Raw genomic sequence first — 17,537 nt, forward strand, 5'->3', positions numbered from 1 at the left:
TGTTTGGACCCCTTAAATTTGTAATTCAATGTTTTTTTTCCCTCTTGCGAGTAGTTGTATTCAATGTTGCACAGAGGCCTGAGTATGTTTGGTACATCCGGAGAGGCCTGAGTATGTTTGGTACATCCGGAGGAAAGACCGAAAGAGAGTATATGCTACATACATGAACATAAACTTACTCCATGTTTACTATTCATACATGAATTTACTTATCATCAAGAAGGATATGACCATACTTCTTTTTCGACAAATATGATACTCCCTCCGTTCCAAAATGTAGGTCGTTTGATTTTTTTCACTTCAAGTTTGACCACTCGTCTTATTCAAAAAATTTATACAAACATAGTCAAATTTAAGTCATTCTTAAAGAACTTTTAGTAATAAAGCAAGCCACGACAAAAGAAATTATATTTGACACAAATTTTTGAATAAGACGAGTGGTCAAACTTAGGGTGAAAAAAGTCAAACGACCTACATTTTGAAACGGATGGAGTACTTCTTTTTTAAAACATATTATGATACTCTTTTTAGTAGCAGTATCATACTTCTTTGTCGTATCAGTATCATATTTCTCTTTTAAGTATCATCCTTCTATTTTTCTATAGGAGTAGTATCATTCTTTTTCAGGGTATCATACCTCTTTATCTACACATAGTAGTTCAAATTTCTCACATGCAGAAAGTGTACTTGCCTTCGTCCCGACGGAGTATAGAAGGGGGTGTTTAGATTCCGGCAAAATAGCCAATTTCATCCCCCCAACTTTCTTCCAAGGCTCAAATGCGTCCTCGAACTATCAGATGGTCCAATTTAGTCCTCAAACTAATGATTTAGGCTCAATTTAATCTCGGGTGATGTGGCATGCCTGCGTGGCATGCCAAGTCATACCAGAGTGCATGTAAGGTTTTGGACGTATTTTTAAGTCCAACAACGGTATCAACTCAAGTGGTATACTAACTCATAATTCACTAACATAACTAAACATAAGTTATTGATGATCTTGTGTCTATGAATAAAAGGTTTACACTTTGTTTATTTGTACATTCTCATTATTTGTTGAACCATATTTTTTGTGAGACATCGAATGTTAGAAAAATTAGAGGTAAATGAGTTTATTTATATCTATTGTTTCACTTTTACTCACCAATTGTTGACTAGGCATGCCATGTTGGCATGCCACATAGGACCTAGGATGAAATTGAGCTCAAATAGAAAGTTTGAGGATGAAACCGGTCAATTTCATAGTTGAGGGACGAATTTGAGCCCGAGGCAAAAGTTGAAGGATCAAATTGGCTATTTTGCCTTAGATTCCTGTAGCTCAAGTTTAGCTTCATTCTTGATACCAAATAAAAATTATTAAATATAGATTAATTATAAAATTAATTGCATGAATAATGGCTACTTCGTGAGACAAATCCCCTGCCTAATTAGTACATGATTAGCCTATGTCTATGTGATGCTACAGTAAAAACATACACTAATCATGGGTTAATTAGGTTTAATATGTCCACTTCGTGAATTAGCCACTACTTATGCACCTAGTTTTTATAATTAGCTCATGTTTAGTAGCATCTAAACATCAGACGGCTAAACTTTCCCATGGTCCAAACACCAAGTATATACAAGAACAGTGTATCATTACACACAAATGGGATGCAATCATTTTCCTTTTTTGTATAATAACTAACAACACATCAGTAGTGTTCCTGATGTGCAAACCGCAGAGGCAAACACAAATCGACAGTGGACAAGATGTGTATATTTGGAAGATGGAAAACTAGTATCTAAGCCATATATTGGCAGACTAAAAATGTGTAAAGGGTGAACTTCCAATAGGTTATAGAAATTTCCATGTCATGCATCTCATCAACACCCTCCTGTATTCCTGTGCCTGTATTTCAACAAACAGCAGCGTATGCCTCCATGCAGGACAGCGCATACGCACTCTGCAAGTGCATAAGGTACCATTATTAAGTACAAACTACTTCAGAAAAGTATGTTACAATATTTTTCACCTCACATAATTTCGATGAAGATCATTCACCACTCGAAAACTCAGCTGCAAGTACAGACAATACATGAAATTCTTGACTATCGAGCAATTGCGGAAGAACTAATCACTAGCCAACTTGCAGACATACTTTCCTACAACTTCGAGATACCTTTTTCAATCTACGGATTAACTAAAAACTAAGCAATAAGGAAGTCTATTCTTTTCCTATTAGTGCTTTAAATTTTTAATAAAAATGGTAACATCTTATCCCAGCAGTATTCATACTGGAAAATCATGGAAGGATGCTCACTGCCACGTTTATTCTGTATAAGATTAGCTAACCGTCACTTCGATCTGCCCTTTCCTTTTAAGTTTACCCTTTTTCTAACATATGGGATAGCTATGATATCATAGAAACCAGAAACCTGAATTCCATTGGACAGAAGTACAGGACTGGAGCCTACCTATATTTTGTCAAGATATACTCTATTCAGCATAAAATTGAACAATCACCAACACCTACAAAATACAATAGGACATCTCATTTACTAATTACTATTCAGTACCTAATTTGTCACATCAATCAGTACACACCCTGGCGCATATCAGGGGTTAAACAATCTAGTTGCTAAAAGAGTGCTAAAAGGCTTAACCTTTAGTTGTTTTGGTGTTGTTAAAGTGTACTGGAACCTTTCGATGCTAGTTTCTTGACCTTTGATTTTTTTTTAATTCACGTAAACAAGCTGCACCACAGGCAACAGAACCAAAAAGAAGGGGAAATGAGCTAAATACCTCTACCTGCTGGCAGACATTATCCATAACGACTGTACAAACACCTTTGCACTTTATCTTGCAAACTCTCTTCCTTTTCCAATGTGAATGAATGTTCTCCAACATATTGTGTGTCAAACCATCCCTACCTGCAGGATCGAAGACTAGAAATTACAGCTGGCAAAACTCCGAGTGTGACATACCGATGCTTCACAGTCGATACGCAGCATGCCAATACGTACCAAGAATTCACAACCTAATCCTACGACCCTACATGGTAGCTTTTCTGTTGGTGACTTGGTAGTTGTTCTGTACTTGCTACTTGATAGCGATGCTACTATTGGTGAAATTGTAATTGGTGCATTCTGTAAGATGGTTGAGTTGATGAGTATGATTGTATCAATAATAATCATTGTTGGTCTGTTTCTATGAGTTTATGGATGTGCTAAAAGCAAATATGCAATTGTGGGCCTACTTGATATGGGCTAGAAGATTTACTACGAAATAAAAATGTTGCAAAACAGCCCAAATAAACCTAGCAAAAAAAAAGAACAATTTATGATATCAAAATCTAATGTCATACAATTATATGATACCAAAATCTAATGTCATAGACTTGTGACATTACATGTACAAATGTCACAAAATAAATTTGTGACGGTGGCTTCTTGACGTTTGGATTTTCGTCAACCGGATGTCATAAATCTCAATTTATGACATAAATTTCATATATTATGATGTTATACAATGTCAACATCGGTTGAGATGGTTTTGACATATCCAACGAAGACCTCCAGAGGCGTCAATACGTAGTGGGGTTCTAAAGAGAGTCGATAATATATATAGCGGTAGAGGTCGGCCTAAACTGACTTGGGATGAGTCGGTTAAAAGAGACCTTAAGGAGTGGAATATCTCCAAGGATTTAGCCATAGATAGGAGCGCTTGGAAACTAGCAATCAACGTTCATGTACCGTTATTTTTTTTCCTTTTATTTTCACCCTTAAACTCTAGCTCCTATCTTACTTTTAACTTTTGTACTGGTCTCTTTTGGGTTTCACCTCTAGTCTACCCCAACTTGCTTGGGACAAAAGGCCAGTTGTTGTTGTTGTTATACAATGTCAAAAAGCCATACGTTTCTTGTAGTGAATGGAATGGCGTTTGAGCCTGAATTTTGTGTGGTGTGAATAAGTAGGTGAATGCAACAAAAAGAAGAAAGAAATAGAAATTTGTGGCGCTCAGATTCCGAGCGTCCGAAGAGATAGCAGCGCCGAGCTGCTGCCTGCTGCGCCTGCAAGCCTGCAAGGTGCCCGCAACACGTCATCTGTGAAGTGCTCGTGAGCAGATTATTAAAAAAATGTAGCATTATTTATTGCTAAAAAAATGTAGCACTATAATATGTCCAAAAGGCTTGAGTACGATGAGAGAGAAGAAGTTTGTGTTCAAAATAGTTCCACCACATAATACAGGGGCAACGTCATCTTTTTCTGTTGTCAACTAACAACAACCTAACATAGTTTTAAAAAAACAGCAAGGTAATATGCAAGTAACGGTAGTAGCATTGAAGGGACATGAAGAGAATAATATTCCCTCCGAATATTTGATCGTTGTTGACTTTAATTTAATCACGAGTTTGACCATTCGTTTTATTCATAGAAGTTTGTAAGTTAAAAAAAATCTTATGCATGACTCCCTTTATCATGTAAAGTATTTTAAGTATGACTTATGGTTTTATATGTTTGCCAATATTTTTTGAATAAGATGAGCGGTCAAATCCGTAATAAGTCTTATATATCTATCTTATGTATGGTTCATTTCATCATCTAAGCTTTTTTAAGCACGACTTTCGTTTTTTTAATATTTGCACAAAAATTTCGAATGAGATGGCCATCAAGCTCCCAAAATGTCAACGGTGACAAATATTCAGATACGGAGTTAATATTTTTTTAGAAACAGTTAAGGCATAACTACGATATATAAGAAATTTTTGCTAAGCAACTCCGTGTTACGCTGGGAACATGAAATCTGTCGCTTGCCGATGGGTGACCGCCGGACCGGCGTGAATCCAGTGTGTCAGCGCCCCTTCGTTTCCTTTTGCTCCACAATAATGCGACCAGCCAGGCAACCTGCACGGGTACGTAGACTAGCCAATCAGAATAGTAGTATGCGTATGCGTACGTGTTACCTCGCGTACGTGTTACCTCATGGAGGCGTACGTATGCCAATGAAATTTGGGGGGCGTGTGCGAAACAAAATAGGGCCTAAATTTATTATTATTTTTTACCATTTATGTGACCTAATAAATCATAATTTTTATCTCAGATTTGAAAGAAGAATTATAGATTCCAAGTTAGAACAATGAAACACTATCGATATCTACGCATACGATGGGAGCCAGCCACAAAATAACTTGTTCTACATCCACTCCAAATTACGATCATGATTGCACATATTATAAGCTTGTTGAAATATGTAATGCATACTTGAAGTAAGGTTCTATAAGAATGGTGAGAATTCATGAGTCCACTTCCCATGCTCCAAGTTAATGGAAGGAAGAATGTAGAAACTAGATATTTAGATTCATAGAAAATATCTAGTTATTGAATAAGGATAAAAGAATATTCTAGAGTTAGATATTTATAATCGAAGAGTGTGTAAGTTGACACCAATTATCATGAGCACCTATAAATGGAATACAAAAGACTATTTGGAAGATGGCATAGGTAGACACCATAAAGAAGTGATATAGCATATTAATATAGTATGAATAGTATAGGAGTAGCCACATAAAAAGTCTAAAGTCCTTATTTTGCGAATATTTTACTCAATAGTTTTTTTGAAACATAGATTAATGAAGAATAAGAAGTGTATTTTTTGTTTATTTTAATAGATATATTAGATTTGAAAATTTTATTTACCTAATTATTTAGATTGTAAATTTATTGGCAAAGACCAAAGGAATAACCCCTTTGAAATCTTAGCTTCGCCACTAACTACGCCAGAACAGCCGAGACACAATAGACACAACAACAACTCTGAGCTCACAGTAAATCTTCTTCACCATGACCTACTGCCTCCGTAAGGATTCAACAACAATGGTGTTGATGATCTCCTGGGCCTGCGCTGTAATCTCTTCTTCTTCATTTAGATAAAATAGAATTATGTTCTTTACACACAAGTAGAGCAGTCATATAATTCTTGATCATCCAGATAGCTTCGTGCAAAATTCTTAACCAATTCATATACATATGTGTAAGCAGTGTCATACCATATCTTATCCAGATAGCTTTGTGCAAAATTTCCCCCCCAGCTCAATTCCACCTTCTGAAGTCTGAACATAGTGCTAGCTCAATATTCATATTACATAGAAGCATCCTAAAACATACTGAATAGAAATGCATTCACCAACGGTCTAACAACGACCGGACCGACAATACCAACCAAAGAAGTAACAAATACTACCGAAAATGGAGAAAAACTGGAGAAACGAGCCCAGGGGCCAAAGCCAACAAGAGATTCCAATATATGACAACACACTGACAAATGAATTACGTAAACAATTTATGCAAGTGAAGCCACAAATCCTAAACAACAGAGCATCCATAGATAATCACCGCACACACCAGATTCAATCACCAAGCACAAATTAACCTGCCTCTATGCAGCTTGGAACAGCGACCAGAGTTACATTACAGATATGCCAAAAACCACAGTGTAGCACGACGATTATTGGACAACATAATTAGGTTTCGCATACATGAGCTAACAATGTTTTAACAGGACTAGTGGACTACCAACTTGATTTTACATACCATAAATTGAGTGGACCCGCAAGCCGCTAACAATGACACAACATCCTGTCAAAACCAATGACAACACTTCCCAACCAGAAAAAAAAGAAAACATGTAAGCCCAGTGTAAACCTTTTTCCCTGAGATCCACTGCATCCATATGGACTTAGTAACAAGGTTGATGCTGTCCCGGGCCTGCAATATGACTTCTTCGTCTTCGAGATAAGATAGCAGCATTGTCTTCACATATATATATAGCCAGTCAAAAAATTCGACGCCGTCTAGATAACTCTTTGCAAACGCTTTGATCGATCCATATATATAAGCGTAGGCAGCCCTAGACATGTAGAATCCATAGAAAACAAGTCCAAAACAAACTACAGTGACAAATCCCTGTATGAATAGGTATGGTATAACTACCCATTTGAGTTGTTCCCTGTCATAAACAAATGAAAGTTAAACTACATAATTTTAAGATAAAAAATAAGAAATAAACATTATGTATCAAAAAACACGAGCCTTGGCGTGTCGACCACCAGCCGGCCCGTGAGCTCGCTGCGAAGGATGGGCGTCGGTTGCACGCTTTCGACTCGCCTCCACGCGTGGGACGGCGGCGGCGGTAAGTGGCCGGTGCGGCAGCTCCTGGGCTCGCCGTGCAGCGTTGGGCAGGGCTAGCTTGCCGTGCCCGTGGCGAGGCTCGGCAGCCCTCAGAGCCCTACGCGTGCGAGCCTGTGCTCGTGGGCGGCGCAAGGCCTGACTGTTCGCTTCGGGTGTGCGTCTGTCTGTGCTGCCGGCGTAGGGCACGTCGCGCGCGCGCTCGGGACCTCGCCACCGCGCGCCCACGGAGAGGACGGCGGCGGTGGTGGGTAAGCGGCGTCTGCGTGGTCGCGGCCGTAGCAGCCCGCTCGCACGCATGGCCAAGTGTGATTGTAAAAGCACCATGATCTGCGCCACGCATGCAGCATGCTCCTGTGCAAGCTGTGGCGACTGGTGAGGCGAGGCCGCGAGGGTGTGCGCAACGCAGCCACGGCGTGTCGGCCACCGGCCGGGCCGTGCGCTCGCGCGTGCCTGCTGTTGGGCTCGCCGCCAAGGACAAGGCACGCTCGCGACTAGCCTCCGCGTGTCCATGCCCAGGAGGACGGCGGCGGTAACTAAGTGGCCGGTGCGGCGGCTCCTGGGCCTGCCGTTCCCGCGGCGAGGCTCGGCAGCCCTGCGCGTGCTGGTGGCGCCGCGAGTCGCGACGGCGCAAGGTGGACCGTGGGCTCCAGTTGTGCGGGTGTACGTGCTGCCGGCGCCAGGGCACGGCGTCGCGCGCGCGCTCGGGACCTCGCCACCGCGCGCCCATGGAAAGGGCGGCGGCGGTGGGTAAGCGGCGTGTTTGGCGGCGCTTGGGCCGCGCGTGTCAGCGTGTGCTTGTGCGTGTTTGTCCCCGAAGCGGCCCGCTCGTGCGCATGGCCGTGCGTGCAGTGCACGGCCGAGGCGGCGGGGCGTGCCCGGAAAATCTGGAAAAGGCCCCGTCGGTGGCGAAGACCGGAACAGCGCTAAGCCCGAAATAGATATGTACCAGCGGTGGAATAAGGCCTCCAGGTCGCCGTCAGCGCGGCAGCCTCCTCCGTCGCCGCCCCCAGCGCGGCAGCCTCCTCCTCCGCTGGCAGGCACCCCTTCCGCCCCCTTTCCGTTGTGGATGCTGGTGTGGTGGTGGTCGTCGCCGCAACGGTCGCTTTCTTTTGCGTCGCCGTCGTCGGCTCCTGCTCCCGGCTCGCCGTCGTCGGCCCCTGGACCACGCCGGGCCAGGCAGAGCACGCCGGCCCCGGAGAAGGGGAAAGGTCGCTTCTTGAGTGCCCGGCCCGGCCTCCCCGGCGACGCGAGGCAGGCTGCTGCTCCTCCCGGCTGGCCGTGGCCGCGGCCTCCTCCGGTGATGGCACTCCAAGAGAGGCCATGTGCTGCCGCGGCGGCGAGAGGGTTCGCCGTTCCGGGCTTCAAGGAGGCCATCCCGGCCGTGCGTGCCGGCGCGGCGCCAGCCAGAGCCACCACGAGGCGGACGCGCTCTGATGGCCTGCCGGCGCTAGAGAGCGCTGGAGGTAGAGGAAGCCCCATGGCGGCGGTGGGCGATCTTGGAGTGGGGAACGAGAGGGTTTTGGGCGGTGGGCGATAGGCAAGTGTTGGGAGCAGGCAAGGGCGCAAGGCGGCGTCTCCTACTGTCCGAGAGCGAGCATGTACTGTAGCAAACTAGCAACGGCGAGGCAGCCCCGCAGTGGTCTTTCAGACTGCTACTCGGGCCGGCAGATGTGACTCGCTCGAAACAAAAAATTCGTGATGGCTCATCAGAAAACCTAGGATACACAGGAGTTGGGGCGGAGGCGCTCCATCGTCTACTGGTCAATAGGAGGCAACGTAAAGACGCCGTGCCCTTTCTTGTATAGTTGTGTACCCTCTCTCTAGTTGAATGCTCTACAACCCTACGTTTGTAATACCTCAGTTCTTTTTTATTTTCCACAGCTAAATTTTGACATAATATTTGATTATTCATCTTATTTAAAAATTTATATAATTATCATTTAATTTACCAACATTAGTTTTAGTATTAAATATATCTTAAGTATAATTCGTATTTTCGATAATTACATAAGTTTTTAATAAGACATATGATTAGATATTTAGTCACAAATCAATAGCGACAAAAAAAAAAGAAAAGAAGTGAGTACCCTAGAGACTACAGAAAAGAGACTACTTTGGTTTGGGTTTTGAATTTTTTTTTTTGAAACGTTTGGGTTTTGAAATTGGAGAACTGGAAAGGAACGGGCGAATGGCTTGCTTTGCTTCCTTGTCGCGGAGTGCACATGCCTGCTCGGCTTGGCTGCTTTGCTCTGCCAGCAAACGGATGGAAAGCAGAAGCGCAGCGTGCAGGTGCAGCTGCGACTGGAGCGCGGCGGCGACCGGAGCGTGGGCGGTGACGGGAGCGCGGCGGGCGGGGACGGGAGCGCGGCGGCGACGGGATCCCAGACAGACGCAGCACGGAGCCGCGTCGCGCGCGCGGAGGCGGCCGGCTGCCGGGACGTGGCCCGAGGAGAGGAGCCACGGGAGGAACGCGGAGACGGTGTCGAGTTCGGACGGGTCAGAGAGACGAGGCGAGCGCTAAACGGAGAAAACGGTGGGCCCAAGACGTCAGTGACTATGACTGGACAAGGTTTAACGGAAATGGCAGTTAGATAAATTGGTGGCAGATAGGGAATTTGCCCCATTTTAATGGCAATGAAGGAACTCCTATAGCTTTTAATGGCAATGTAGGAATTTTCTCTTAGATTTTCATTCGAGACCATCCATGGGTTGCCTGTGCGGCTGTGCCGCACTGTAGCATGGAGAAGGATCTGACGACTTGAACGCACCATCTGACATCCATTTTCGTTGAAAGAGTGATCTGATGGAGGGAGAGCTCGGGGGAATGGAACAGAGGTGAGAGGAGTCTCATCAATCTGTCATGTGATCTGACCCGGCTCACTACGGTACGGGCTCCGGCACACGATTTTTTGCGCCATCCTATCAGGCGCTGAATTGTTTTTATCCCTTCGATCCATCAGTAGCTTTTACACTTTTTACTGTTGCTGGATCTCTGCTATCTATCTCGGAAAAATGAGTCATATTCATGATTTTTTAAAAAATCTTACTGTAAAAACGATCTTTTCTTATCTATGTGGCCCGGTTCACTTAACGATGTTAAGTTAGGGGTAAACTATTTTAACCCTAGCTTAAAAATATAAAAGGGAGAGTTTAGAAACATAAAATGGCCATTTTGCGTGATTTGGAGTAAAAACATAAAATGGTTTTAACGATGTTTTAATAAAACTAAACTCTCTATTTTATATGTTTTAAGACAAGGGTAAAATGATCATTTTACCTCTCATTTAACACGGATGAACACGACGAAATGCCATATAGGTCAGAAAAGATTGTTTTTGTTCACGAAAGATAAACCCTTTTTCTTCAAAGGCATACATGTAATTCCCTCTTTTATGACAGGCAGGTTGGAATTGGATATCAGTAATTTTTTTAATTTAGCCTTTTTTCCAAATAATTTTATGAATAAATTATCTACAAAATTATTTCTAAAAATAGACCTAAAGTTCAGTGTCGCTAGACAATACGCCGAGGTATAAGTATCCACGTGTCCCGGCTATGTAACCTGATCTCAGCATTTAAGTACTTGACGGCAAAGTCACACACCTCGGCGTGAGATCCATTCAGGCCGAGAAATTTAAGAGCAGCTGCATATTCTGTATTGAGGAACATTAACTTTACAGACACTAGTACAGAATAATTGGCAGGAAAAATGAATTTGCTAGAATAATGATATACGTGAACAAAGGAGCTAGCTGACAACGACATGCAAGGTCGTGCAGCATCTTGTGATCGGTGATTAACTTGACGCTTCGGATGCCCAGCCCATGCGGCGTGCAGGCCCTCGGCCAGCGCCCAGCGCCGTCGCCTCCAGCAGCACGCCAGCACCTCCCCGGCTGCCCATCGTGGCTCGTGCGTGAAGCATAGCCATTGAACCTTGCATCGGACGCACACCCCAGGCTATCTGCAGCGGTGCCCGGTAAAGGGCACCAGACTGCATTCTTGACATCTGGAGGCCTACAGCTCTGTCTGTGAAACATCTCTGCATCCAAGCTATCTCTGAAAACGGTTTAAGAAAAGACGTCCCAACATATAAGCTACAAATGCGCGCTAGCACAGCTGGTTGAGGAGCTGAGGAGCTTGTCCTTCTCTGCCCGGGTCGCGTGTTCGACCCCTCTCGGCCTCTTTTTTCTTTTTATTTTGCTGATTTTTTTTAAAAGTGTTTTAGTGCTTAGAAAAAATAGCAAACGACTTTAGATTTGATTTAAATTTTGTAGGACGATAGTTCAAGACACGAGGAACCTATTTTTATCATCTAATAATTAATTTGAATTTATTTTGAATTTAATTAAACTTAATCAATATAAATTTAATTAAATTGAATAATTTACTTTGATTTTAATTTAAATTAATCATTTACTTTGAATTTAATTAAACTAAAACAAATTGAAGTTAATTAGAGTTAATAACATACTTTAAATTATTAAACAATGTGAATTTAATTAAACTTAATAATTTACTTTGAATTTAAGTAAACTTAATCAAAGTTAAATTAATTAGGGTTAATAATATACTTTAAATTATTAAACTTAATTAAATTTAATTTGCTTAATTTTAATTAAATCAATGTAAATGATTAAATTAAATTAAATTCACATTGATTAAGTTTAATTAGTTAAATAAATTCACATTGATTTAGTCTAATTAAATTCAAAATAAACTAAATTTAATTATTAAATAATAAAAAATGATTCTAAATGTCTTGAACTGCCGTCCTACAAAATTTAAATCAAATCAAAAGTCGTTGCTATTTTTTCTAAGCACCGAAACACTTTTTAAAAAAAATCAGCAAAATAGAAAAAAATGGGGCCCAAAGGGGTTCGCGAACCTGCGACCTGTACAGAGAGGGCCAAGCTCCTCAGCCAGCTGAGCTAGCACACGTTTGTGGCTTACATGGTGGGACGGCTGTACTTAAACCGTTTTCAGCCCTCGCGCGCGGTGGGCTGGGGCGCCGACCCCATACATCGGCGCGGTGGACCGAGGCGCCGAGGTAGGGGTCCATTTTTAGAAATACTTTCACTAGGGGTTTATTTGTGAAAATTCTTTTACCCAGGGGCTAATTTGCAAAAATAGCAGTTCATGCCGGGGCATATCGTCGGAAGTGTTTTCTGTAAACCTCGGTATCTACAGCAATGTTAAAATGTGAAGCCCAGGCCTCGTTCCATTTGAAACATATAAGTACAAGCTCCGCACAATTTGAAACATTTTCTTAGAAAAAAAGACATAATTTTAAACTATTTGTTTGTCCTTTGTTCGTGCATTTGTACGGAACATTTGTAGTTTTTCGTTTTTATCTCACAAATGGAATGGAATTTGACCCTGAATTTTGTGTGGTGTGAATAAAGTAGGTGGATGCAAAAGAAAGAAAGAAAGAAATAAATGTGGTGCGCTCGTACCTCCGAGCGTGCAAGAGCCAGCAGCACCGAGCTGCAGTGCAGGTTGTATGCACTAGTGGCCCTTGATTGTGAAGTGCTCGTGGCCCCGTCAGGCTAGTCTAGCTAGACCCTGCTGCGGTTCTGCAGCCTGCCGTGGTTTCCGCTTCCCGGTGGCCTTGCAAGCCTGCAAGGTGCGAGCAACACGTCAATTACGTAGCATCGCGTACATAAAAAGGTTCAGTACCCATAGCATGATCGCGTACTACCTAGAACAATTTTGATGCTTTCTTTTTTGCGAATTATTCGACGTAGACTGATGAACACTTACGCCAAACTAGTATGGTACAAGTATTTTCCAAGTTCGTCCAAGCTCAAGGAGTTGCCTGTGCAGCTGTGCTTCTCTCCCCGCATGATGGGACACCACATTAGGAATACTTTTGCAAAGATTTTGTTAAGGGCCAAAGACATCTTCTTAAGACCATCAATAGAAGGAAGAAATCCTCTCAGGATATGCCTAGTGATCTGCAGCCGGCACCTGTTAAAACTGCACCTAATGCCATTGACCATACACATGCCTCACAAGGAAGGAGATAGCTTTAGTACTCATTTCTTATGAACAAACTATTCAGAAACGAATTTTCCAAAAAAAAATTCAGAAACTAAGACAGGAAAAAAAGAACATGGGCAATTACGAGCCTCTTTTTTGGATCGGGCTCGGACCGGACTCAAGTTAGGCTCGAGCTTTCCACTCTTTTTCAATAAAAAAATAATTCATTTAACTAGTTCGGGCTGAACTCGTGCTGAGAATTTTTTTTTTTAAGCTTCGTTTCCAACCTATCCCACTAAACATCGTGAGCCGGGCCAAAAATGCCCAGGGCTAATCCGAACGGACCCGGGTCACCGTGCTGGGCCGGACCATCCATCCTACAAGCTGCGGTAGTAGCAACTTGGGACCGGGGTTACTTGTTTCATTTCATACTAATTATTCCGGTGGTAATTTAATTTAATTTATCCGGACCCATACCCATGTGTACAATGGTGTATAGTAGCAACATGATTGGCGCCTCTCTCTCTCTCTTTCTCTCTCTCTGGCCATGCATACTGCTAGCTAGTTGCAAACTAAATAGTAAATACTAGCACCTCATAAACTCATAATACAGTAGCTAGTACGAGTACTAGATGCGTTTTGACACCAGTGCATCCTAATACCACCGAAATAAATAAACAGATCAATCAAAGTGAACTAACTAACGACGCATCCTTCCCCAGCATGTTGGTAGTGGTAGGCACCACTCCCGTCTCCTAGTCCTGCCTCCTCCTTCGATTGCGTGGTAGGAGCAGCTTCCTTTGTGCTTCATCCATTCCGTCCCACATTTGTAGCAGAATCCAAAGCCGCACCTGCCACCACACGTGCAATTCTCAGATTACCACAGCAACACCGGCCTACCCATCCATATATGCGCAGTAATGCAACCAGAATTGACGAGGATAAACAAGACAAGGGCCCACTTACTTGCAGATCACGTGGGGGCAGCCCGTTGAGAGTTCGATCATGTGCTTGCACCTCTCACATTGCCGCCACAGCCGCTGCTTCGCGAGCTTCTGAAACCTTGCATCTTCCCGGCCACCGTGGGGATAGCGCCGTTGGTACTCGCGGCAGCTCCTCCTCTCATGCCATGGCACCTTACAGCGGATGCACAGGGAGCCTCCGCATCTCACACACATCCTTGTCTTTGCAGGTGCCACCATGGTTGCACTTTGATGAGCAGGATCCCTGCAACTCGCTCAGGGACATCAAGGCTGAGCACTTGGGGTAGGGACAGTAAATCCTCTCGCCCTGAGGGATCTGTCGTTCCCGGATGCGTTGCGCCATGATCTCCAACAGCGGTGGCGGTACGACTGCCTTTGAACCCTCCACGGTTAGCTTGTTAGTGCAGCCGATCCTTGGACAAGCTGGGAGAATTCCGTAGAGTAACTTCACTCTCACGTGCTCCTTCATGCACGTGAAGCAAAAGCGATGACCACAGCCTTCAACCACATGGATTTTAGAAACTCCAGTGTCTTCCCAGCAGATGCTGCAGGTCTCCCTTCTCTCCTTACTACCATTTTCTTCAGCAGCTGACGCCAGTGTCTTCGCCTTGTTGTTATCAGTGACCGCACGAGATTTGGCAATCTCGTCACCTAGAGGATCTCTTGCTAGTTTCACCACACAGCTCACTTGGCTTTGCTGGACAAATGAGATTTCAAATTGCTCGAATTTCTTTTTGCACTGACAGAGCCTGATCCATCATAGCTGCAAGTTTCTCCTCTGTCGGAGAGAAAATTTGAAGCATCTGCAATAACAATCATGTTACAAAGTGGTCATGAGAATATATAAAACTACTTTTTTAGTACTAGCACATTGGTGAGATAACATTATGAGACAGCAAGAGAAGAAATTTCAAGCATTTCAGAGGTTAAGTTTACATGTATTCCAATTATTTTCACAAAAGCCAGCTGATCCAAAAAGGAGAAAGAAGATGTAACCAATTAATTATTCTCATATTGTCAACAGCTGATCCCGAAGTGAGAGAAAACATTTATTCCAATTAATTATTTTCACAAACAACAGCTGACTCAAAACGAGAAAGAGCATGCACAGTGCACTGACACCAAGACTAGCACCCAAATAAGACATGTAACTGTGATATATAATTTGCTGCAAAAATTGGTGGAACTCAAATTGAGGTTATCTGGCTATAGATGCCCCATTTTAGTCTTTCACCTACAAAAAGTGTTAGTAAGTACTGAATATGTGTGCACTATCATCTTAAGTAAGGCAGTACTAAAATATGGCACGTTGGACAATGTGTGGTCATGAAAAAACAACATTGACCGTCAAAATATGCACTAAAATTGTGCAGTAACTATTTCTCATATAAAAAGGGGCAGAACCCGCTTGACAACTTCAAAGGCACCGGTCAACCACCTTAGGGCTTGTTCGCATACAAGTAAATCCACACCAATCCATACGTATTGGGAGGGATTGGCAGGAAATTTAGTTCATTTTCCACTTCAATCCATATGGTTTGGGAGGGTTTGAGATTATCGATCCAAACAAGCCCTTAATGTGCGAAGTGTTGTCATATACTCCCTAAAATCCAGATTGCTCTTTGATCGGTTGATGTGGCTCAACACTCAAGCCTGGTATTCGACATGGCTCTTATACTATCTCCATGTATGATAAAGAAGCCACACGATGGCACGACCCACTTGTTGTGTCTATTTTGTTTCCTGTGCCAAACTGAGAGTTTTGGACAGCAATGCAAAATTTAGGGGTACTTTTAATTCGCAGTACAATAAGCAAGAAGATCAACGAAAATTTCCAGTTTGGAGCCATGCATACTTGATGTATAAAAATCATCAGTTCAGCATTTAAGAGCATCTGCATATCCTGAATTCGGGAACATTAACTTTACACACACTGGTACTGGTTACTGAATAGTAGTACTCACGAGTACAGAACAATTGGCAGGAGAAACAAATTTGCTAGAATAATAATAGTATACGCGAACGAAGGAGCGGACAACGACATACAAGGTCGTGCAGCATCTTGTGATCGGTGATGGCCTTGACGCTGCGGATGCCCAGCCCACGCGCGGCGTGCAGGCCCTCCACCAGCGCCGTCGCCTCCAGCAGCACCTCGCCGTCGCGGCCGCCCACAAACCCCACCACGGGCTTGCACACCGTCAGCAGAACACCCCCCTGCGGCCCGCACACGACCGCCGCCAGCACCGCGACGACGGCGCCGCTCGGCCCCGGCCCCGGCCCCACCACCTCGTCGCTTGCCATGCCCTTGCAGAAGACGAGGAAGTGCGGAGAGGACGAGGCGGCATTGGAGGAGGAGGGATAGGCGCGGAGGGAGGCTTGAGGGATGACCTCGGCGAGCGGCGGCTGGAAGGTGCGGCCGAGGTACATAGCGGAAGTGGCGCCGGAGGAGGCGAGATCGTCGCCGCCGGCGCACGTCACCGGAACGGAATCCATCAATTCGAGATGAAAGGCGGGTTTTGTTTCTTTTTCTTTTTTTAGGAAGGAAGGCGAGCATACATGCCACTAGAATAGAAAGTTCGTTGGGTCATAGGTGCCATCAAATATTCCTCTTGCTCTGCTGACTGCTGAGTGCTCAGTGCTGACGATGACGGCTGCTGCTGGTTGGGTTGTGGTCTTGTGGTCTTGTACTCTTGTGGACTGGGCTGGGTCAAAAACCCCGATACTAATTCTACCATCGACCGGTGGTTTCCAAATTCACGGTCGATGCGCACGTGTCCCGAGTCCCGACCACCGCTCCACCAGTCCTTACTCACAAATCACGCTCGCTGCCCACATAACCCAACCCCACATGGTGGGCCCCCAGCAGTCTATGTACCTTCTCAATTTCTCTTTCCTCATTCAATCTCCGTGTCTCTAACGGATGGTCATATTTTTTTCTTCTAAAATTTGGTTTCAAAATTTTATCTCTTTTTGAAAAGTTTATTTCATATTTTTGTTATCAAATTTTTTATTTCCAATATTTTTCTGCAATAAATGATTTTTTTATTTTGAATTTTTGTTTTCAAATAATGTTTATGACAAAAGCTGCCCGTGCTCTGCGGTGGCAGAGCACGCCTTAGCTGCCCGCATTGAATGCGGTGGGTGGGCGAGCCTTCCAGCGGAAGACTCGCGCCCGCGCCTGCGGGACACATGGCGCCCCGGACCCTGCCCCGGTGGTATATTGGTTCTATGCGCGTGGGGGGTCCGGACGGACGCGGGGAGATCCCGGACCCCTATGGGGGTCCAAGCCCTCGGCTGTTGGCGCGGAGCCTCCCTTCCTCAGGGACACGTGGCGTCACCGGACCCGTTCCCCCAGCGGGGAATGGGTCCGGAGCCGTTGGCCCGGTGAGGTAAGTTCTGGATTGCAGG

The 17,537-nt window shown here is 44.1% G+C and overlaps 1 protein-coding gene across 1 annotated transcript; it reads right to left on the reverse strand.

Annotated features, from left to right (window-relative positions):
* Positions 1 to 14,108: 14,108 nt before the first annotated feature.
* Positions 14,109 to 16,622, reverse strand: LOC120681049 (E3 ubiquitin-protein ligase ARIH1-like). The gene is made up of 3 exons (XM_039962601.1): positions 16,176 to 16,622; positions 14,483 to 14,826; positions 14,109 to 14,373 (listed from the first exon to the last, which is right to left on the reverse strand). Exons 1-3 carry the CDS (start codon positions 16,620 to 16,622, stop codon positions 14,109 to 14,111), a joined length of 1,056 nt encoding a protein of 351 aa, XP_039818535.1.
* Positions 16,623 to 17,537: the final 915 nt, after the last annotated feature.

Source organism: Panicum virgatum, chromosome 7N (genome assembly GCF_016808335.1).
Source record: "Panicum virgatum strain AP13 chromosome 7N, P.virgatum_v5, whole genome shotgun sequence".
NCBI classification, from domain to species: Eukaryota; Viridiplantae; Streptophyta; class Magnoliopsida; order Poales; family Poaceae; genus Panicum; species Panicum virgatum.

Bases quoted from the DNA above. Each gene is read 5' to 3' on its own strand.
- LOC120681049 (XM_039962601.1), bottom strand. From the start codon at position 16,622: ATGGATTCCGTTCCGGTGACGTGCGCCGGCGGCGACGATCTCGCCTCC. The intron at 14,827-16,175 runs GTATGTCGTTGT...TCATTTGTCCAG, and splicing joins ACAAGATGCTGCACGACCTT to CAAAGCCAAGTGAGCTGTGT. The intron at 14,374-14,482 runs GTTGGAGATCAT...AGCGAGTTGCAG, and splicing joins GCAGTCGTACCGCCACCGCT to GGATCCTGCTCATCAAAGTG.